The 7,209-nt window shown below is 36.9% G+C and overlaps 1 protein-coding gene across 1 annotated transcript; it reads right to left on the bottom strand.

Moving 5' to 3' along the window:
* Positions 1 to 1,108: 1,108 nt before the first annotated feature.
* Positions 1,109 to 2,844, bottom strand: LOC127990770 (protein B4). The gene is made up of 5 exons (XM_052591523.1): positions 2,656 to 2,844; positions 2,265 to 2,545; positions 2,067 to 2,184; positions 1,534 to 1,577; positions 1,109 to 1,445 (listed from the first exon to the last, which is right to left on the bottom strand). The coding sequence occupies exons 1-5, from the start codon at positions 2,735 to 2,737 to the stop codon at positions 1,194 to 1,196; spliced, it is 777 nt and encodes a 258-aa protein (XP_052447483.1). The 5' UTR covers positions 2,738 to 2,844; the 3' UTR covers positions 1,109 to 1,193.
* Positions 2,845 to 7,209: the final 4,365 nt, after the last annotated feature.

Here is a 7,209-nt window from a genome sequence, read left to right on the forward strand (position 1 = left end):
ATAAACTACCTGAAGAGCTAATGATTAATGTGCATCTGAAGTGGTGACGTTTACGGTGAACAGCCCATTTGTGCTATACGAGACTGGTTCTATAGGGATGTTAAGCACCCTCAAGAACATCTTCAGATAAAACTGCAGAGCGATGATGTATTTTTGTACGCCAGCCTAGAAGTTCACATTAGGCTGGTTCCCTCCACAGAATACCAATAGGATTTCCCCACTGGCTTTTGGATTATTGCAGAAAATAAGATCTGGGACCAGAAGAGCTTTATGACTCTCACACATTCTGCTCGTATTTTTCATCTTCATAAATGAACAACTTTTGGGAACTTTGAAGCATAAGCAGCAGAAGTAAAAAGCTTAAAACTGTAAAACTACACCGGTCACATGACTTAAAGCTTCCACAACCCTTTCATTCATTAGCGATTATTTCCCTGAAAAATTGAGTTACAATGGTTTGCATTTGCAACAAGGGCGATAATGTAGGGAGTAGATGGGTTTACTTGTTAATATCCCCGACAACGTCTTAAGTCATACTTGTTAGCAATCATTTTTCAGAAGTGAAAAACAAACCCAAGTTGGGGTTGATGCATTTCACTTCAGAGATTTAAAACAATGCAATATCTTGAGCTCATTCACACCACATTTCATGATTTTAACCAATAGCCTATAAAATGGCAAGAAGTGCCAAAATGCCAATCAGTTTGCTGGCTCCAATCTACAAATGTAGCTCCTGCAGCACTTTATAAGCATTAGATTCTTTACCCATTTATAGACAGTAGTGTGCATTCTGAGCAGTCAAAGATTACATGGTGTTATTTTAGCTTTGCAGAACACCACACGGATGCAGCTTGGTATTAAATATCACAAAATGGTTGAGTTCTTGGTAGATCAAAATTTGTTTTCACGGTCTCCAAGTTAACCATACTGTAGAAAGCAACAGCATTAAAGTTAAAGGCAAACACCTCGTTTGTGTCACGGCAAGTTTAACATGTCTAACACTGACGACATGGCTTCAACAACCAGTGAGCTAACATTTAGTCATTAACCTGATCCCAACGACTTTGAGGTCGTTAAGCTCCCACCAAACTTTGAGAAAATTGCACCATTGAAAATATGTAAAAATCCTTTATTTGGTATACAAGTGCACGAATAAAACACTGCGGTGAATAAAAACACTGCCAGTGTCTGAATCACTTCTTCCCTCGTTTCCCCGGGCCTTTGGTAGCGGCTGCAGTACCTTCGTCAGCCTTTGTTGTGGTTTTCTTTCCAGGTTTCTTAGCCGCTGGTTCCTCACCTCCTTTCGATGCTTTAGAGGCTTTTTTAGCTTTGCTCTGTTTGGGCTCAGTTCCACCCTCCACTGCAGCACTCTTCGCCTTTGGCTTCTTAGCAGGGGCCACTTTCGAGGCAGCGCCATCTTTCTCCGGCGTCTTGGGCTTAGCATCCTAAGAGAACAGAAAAAGAGACTTAAGGGATGGGTGTGTGTCCTTCACAATGGAGTGCCTGCTCATGTAGAAAACAATAAGAACTCACATCTGCGGCCTCCTTTTTCTTCACTGCCTTTTCTTTGCTTGCTCCTTGGGAGGAGAAATGGGAGAGAAAAACCCAATTCATGGTTACAAATTTAAAAACTCCTCTCCCATTAAAAAGATTTAGTAGAATTCACAAATAATGGCCACAACTTCTATAACTTTAGCACAGGCTGCACTTACAATTGTGAACACCAAGGGCTTGGAGTTCAAAGACCCATTTACACCAATAACTAGTTTTTCCTCAGTGCGGACCTTTGATCAACTTAACTGCAGTGCTTTTCAAAATTCAGTAAAACCTCATTAACTAGAAGAAAACTCAACCGAAATGTAGTCGCAAGAAATAGTTTTCCTATGGTGTTACAATTTTTTTTTTTTGTGTGAAATATGCCTTGAAAGAGACATTAAGTTACAAAAGGTAACGAGACTTGCCAATCCCTTCATAGCTGGTTAAGTGTACTAGCAATTTTCAAATTATTTGTTTTTAAAAGTAAATCCTACAGCAAACTTTCTTCAGTGCGTAGTGATAAACTGTACCTTGACCCTTTGCTTTAGTTGCCTTTGGTTTCTTAGCTTTGGGTGCCTCCTGTACATTGGGATCAGCATTTTCCTTTGACTGCATCTTGGCCTCCTTTGGTTTGGTCTTGGCAGCAATCTGAGGTAGGACACAGGAACCATTACGTTGTACTGAATCCCAAACAATGATTCATAAAATGGCGTAAGAAACTAATTTACCCGAAATCGCCCTTGGGCACCGGTTGTTGTCGACCCAGAATTTGCAGGTCTCACAAACACTCCAGTCTCCATGCCTTTGTTCAAGGTTCGGCGCACTAGAAACTTCAGCCGTGTCTCATCCACAGTTGTGTATTTCTCTTTGATGTAGCCCCGGATGGCCTGAGCCGAAACACCCTTTCTAGAGTCCAGCTCTTTTACAGCTTCTTTAACCATCTCCATCGTGGACGGGTGTTGAGAAACTTTCCGTGCAGCGGCCTTAGCGCCTGAGCCTTCAGAAGCATCTGAGACCAGATTTAGAAAGGGGAATAGAAGTTAAATAAAAACAGATCCTAATAGGAACATACAAGTATTCACTTAAAACATGGCAAACTCCACAAAAGTGCTTACAAACCTGGTTTTGTCTCAGCGATTTCATTCTCCGAATCACTTGGGATTACAGCTGTGGGCTCTGCAGAGGCTTTCTTAGGAGGCATTTCAAAAACAACCGTGAGGACGATAAACCTAAAGCACACTTAAGTCACTGCAGCAGTAGCTCAACCGGCTTGCGTGACTGTTTTAATAATGGAAAGCACACTTTGTTGTTGTCCATCACCTGTTCATCTTTAAGTCGTTTGTCCCCAGGTAATTAGACACATTAATTAAGTGATTGGTCAAGTTGTCAGAGAAATAATCAGCTCAAAGCTTAAGTGAATGTGTCTGTGGTATCGTGTTCTGTTTGTGTACCTTGTCGAACAAGATTATAAAAGAGCTTTTACAGGACAGATCCTATAATTCTGGTGGATATTTCCTCTGGCGTATGAACACTTCAGGTTCTTAGAAAAGTGAGCTGACAAAGAACAATACAGCTAGAGCTTTTATTAATCATAGATAAAGGTATTTTTTATATATTTACTAATGTTTTAATCAAACGTTTTACCTGTAAATGCAGTAAAAAAAAAATGACGTTGATCATTGTTAGTTCAAATTAAGTAATGAATTGTTAGCATATTAAATCTGTTTGTACAGCGTTTCTTTTGGAATTCTAATATTAACACAAACAAACTAACAAAAATGCATAATACATAGTTTAGACAGTATCTTCTTGGATTATCATTTGATTATGATTCTTTAGAGATGATAATAATTCCTTTAGAAATGTAACCCGTTTGTAAGCGGGAATAATTGTTCTCTAAAAGCACGTGCAGCCTTTAGCCCACTAGCGGTCAAAAAATAAAGAGCATCGTCTTAGTTGTGCTTCGGTTCATCTCGTCTGAGCGGATGAATATGGTTCGAGGCAACGGTTAGAGCGCAAGAGCAATAAAGAACAGTTTCTTCTTCTTTTTCATTTTTCTTGCAACCTGTAATTTGCCATTTTGAATGATCCATGGCTAATTTTCCTCGTTCGTTGTGACAAAAAAAAACTTTCATCTTCATGCTACTCACAACCGGAGCTACTTTTCTCTGTGAACGGATATGACGTGATGCGCGGGCTAGTGATGTATGTAAGCAATTACCCGCGAAATGCGTCCTCTATAGCTCTAAAATAAAAATCATTTTGAGTTTATTAAAGTGTGTTTGGGTAAAGCATGGTTTAGAATATGGATTGTTGCACTCTCTCATTAATAACATTTTGTTTTATTATTAATATTTTCAATAATAACAAGTTACAATTGAAAAAAATGTTTTTCCCTTTCCAGTAAAGTTTGAAATGTTATTATTAATCATGGAGCTGGCTAGTTTGGTTTAAGCCTTTTTTATTAGTGTTATTGAAAAAATGTTAGAAATCCCTATGGAGAAAATTAATTTGGAAAAGAAAAAGTCACAGTTTTTACCTTATTTTTTTCTTTGACACCTCATCCTTTCTGTTCTTCGTTTACAATTATTCTTGTCAGAAACTACCATAAATTCTTAAACTCCTCAACACTGACCGCAAATTGACCACCACTGACCAAACGCCTAAACTCCTCTTTGAAAAGCTAACCCTAACGCAAATAACCGCCATGCAGCCAGAACGGCTTATTAAAGTTGATTTACTACCTTGTTTTGGTCCTTTTAAATCACTTCAGTAAAGACAAATTGAGTTTGCCAAGGGTCATGTGAAGAAAGAAAAGTAGAAAGAAGTTTCATTTGGAATTAAGGTGGAAAATAAACCATAACATGCAAAGCCACTCTGATGCAATTACAAAAAGTGGATTGGATTTAGTGATAGATGAGTAATCAGGGAAACGCTGGTTAATATTAGAATATATGAGCTGAAGTGTACTGGCTATTTGATCATGATATGATCTGTCTGTCTGTTTATTATTCATTAGGCAGTAACACATGCTAACTCATAACTGATAACATGTAGATCTCGGTCTTGTACATGTGAGTTTCCATGCGTTTGCAAACACACACACACACACACACACACACACACACACACAAGGACGGATCATTTGGTTTTGATTTTTCCCAACATCTGGTTGCAATGTGACTGTTTGTCTTTCAGTAAGTGCTGTCCGTGTGTGATTTGAGTTGTTTGGATCACAGGGATTGTGAGATTGCATGTGTGTGTGTGTATGTGTTGCTGTTTTTTTTTTTTTTTTTTTTTTACTCGTTTAAACAAGAGCCATGTCACACACCCCATGAGATGAGATTACTGTTATACATAGCATGGCTTTAACCCCACTCCAGCTCTCTCTCTCTTTCTCTCTCAATCTCTCTCAATCCACATGTTTTCCAACTGAACTGCTGAAATTCTCATATATACAAAACACATTCTAGACTGGAAAACACTGCATGACTTTTGAACAGATGTTTGCCCCAATTTACAGTCTGGACAGGTCGACATTAGCTGCTGAAAGTCGGAGCCAGTGCAGATTTGAGTTGACAGCTTTAATAGAAAATCATGTAGACACAGGTTGTTTCCATCCAGTCAGAGGAAATCAGACATGTTCGATGTTTTTCGATGTGCATGTGTATTGCATGCTAGTGTTTCTTTACAAAGTAACAACGCAAACTACTGGCCTGGATACGTAAAACTGTGTTTTTAGTCATTTTTGTGGATCTGTGTGAACGAGGATTGTTTTGAAACACTGCATTGTGTTGTGTTTTACCTTTTACCTTTTTTTATTTTTATATATGTATAGTGTAAATATATATATATATATATATATATATATATATATATATATATATATATATATATATATATATATATATATATATATATATATATATATATTTTACATTATTTCATTTATGCATTTATGTTTCTCCAAGCAAGGACTTCCCAAGTTGGAGATTTTGTCATGTTTATCCATTTTAATTCTGGTGACTAATTTGTCTGTAAAGTATATCCCTACACATGTTCTGTGTTTCTTGCAGCACATTTCCAGAGGGAGTGTGTTGTTCCAGCTCAGGCGTTATCTGGACGGTGTACAGTATAAATGACCGGCGCTGATCAGAGATGCCTGGGGAAGTCACACTCTCACTCTCACATCTCACAGATGTGTTTTGTGTAAATTGAATTATGGATATTTTGACCTCTGAAGGCTTATTGGGGCCCCCAAGACACCATGTGTGTGTGTGTGTGTGTGTGTGTGTGTGTGTGGCCTCTCCTTTACCCCGCTCTCTTTATCCACAGTAATAGAAACCAGGTTTATCTGAACTCACAAAAGCAGCTCACTGGCCAGAAACTCAAGTAATATTTTTTTGAAAATATGAGCTTGTATACAGCAACTATATGCTTTTTGAACATAACCAGTGTCTCATTGTAATGCTCTAGTTTGATTGGTGTAGGTTAGAGTGCTCATCTCTGTGCATAATCTGCTGTGATTTCTTGATTTGTATTTATTTATTTTTTTATAAAAAATTAAGGATCTTTATTGGCATTAATGGTTCCATGAAGAATCTTCAACATCTGTTGCACAAAAGTGGTTTCAAAAATGGTTCTTCCATGGCATCAGTGTAAACACCTTCTTTTAATTTTAAGAGTGTGTACTTAGCAAATGAAATTCATTTAACGTTTTGTTGTGCCTGCTGTTGTAAAGAGCGTCTTCTCTGTGATTAACCTGCTTCTTTTGTGCCTTGTGTTTACTCAGCTGCTTGTCTTTGTATTGGCCAGTGCAGTGATTTGTGGACTTTATTATAAGTTGTTTTGGAAAAACACATCTGCTAAAGATATAAATCTAAATGGTACTTTACAATAAGATAAAGTTTGGTTTCGCATTAGAAGTGCAACCATTCAACCATGTTACCAAAGTTAGAGTAAGAAAAATAAAAAATGATTTGTTGTTGTTGTTTTCTTCAAACCATTTGTTTTCTTTTCTTTTTTTTTTACTTTTAACCTAGAAATTTCTTCACTTTCTCACTTCTCCAAGATCCTTTCAGTAAATTGTAAATAATAATAATAATAATAATAAAATAAAATAAAAAATACAAATCTTTGTGAAGAATACTTTAATAATCTAAAGAACATTTTTCCAATATATAGTGCATTTTAATGGTTCTATGGATGTTTTTTTTTTTTTTTTTTTACATATTTAGATTGATTAATTTAGTAGACACAACCAAAAAAAGACAAAATAAAAGAGGACAGAACAACAGATTGTAGTTCCTTGTGATGCTAAATGCAAAACAATCTCGAATTGTCTTGATGAGAATTTTTAAATTCAAAACACTAGTGAATTTAACTTGTCAATTTTTATTTTTTTATTTTATTTATTTATTTATTTATTTTTATAACCTCTCTGCGGTCCTACAGTATCAATTAAATCAAACATCCAAAATTAAAACCGAAAAACCTATTGGAGCCAGCAGAATCCCTCACAGCAGAGAGGTCGAGGGACTAAAGGATTTACTGAACACATTCACACTTTGGGGCAGAAAGAGCAGCAAATGCTTTAGCTGCCATTGCTTTTGAAAACACCTGCATTCCTCCAGTGCCTCTGCATCAGTGTGTGTGTGTGTGTGTGTGTGTGTG

This window comes from Carassius gibelio, chromosome A5 (genome assembly GCF_023724105.1).
Source record: "Carassius gibelio isolate Cgi1373 ecotype wild population from Czech Republic chromosome A5, carGib1.2-hapl.c, whole genome shotgun sequence".
Taxonomy (NCBI): Eukaryota; Metazoa; Chordata; class Actinopteri; order Cypriniformes; family Cyprinidae; genus Carassius; species Carassius gibelio.

Excerpts from the sequence above, each read along its gene's own strand:
- LOC127990770 (XM_052591523.1), bottom strand. The coding sequence starts at position 2,737 with ATGCCTCCTAAGAAAGCCTCTGCAGAGCCCACAGCTGTAATCCCAAGT. Across the intron at positions 2,546-2,655 it reads AATCGCTGAGACAAAACCAG|ATGCTTCTGAAGGCTCAGGC; the intron begins GTTTGTAAGCAC and ends ATCTGGTCTCAG. Across the intron at positions 2,185-2,264 it reads GTGCCCAAGGGCGATTTCGG|ATTGCTGCCAAGACCAAACC; the intron begins GTAAATTAGTTT and ends GTCCTACCTCAG.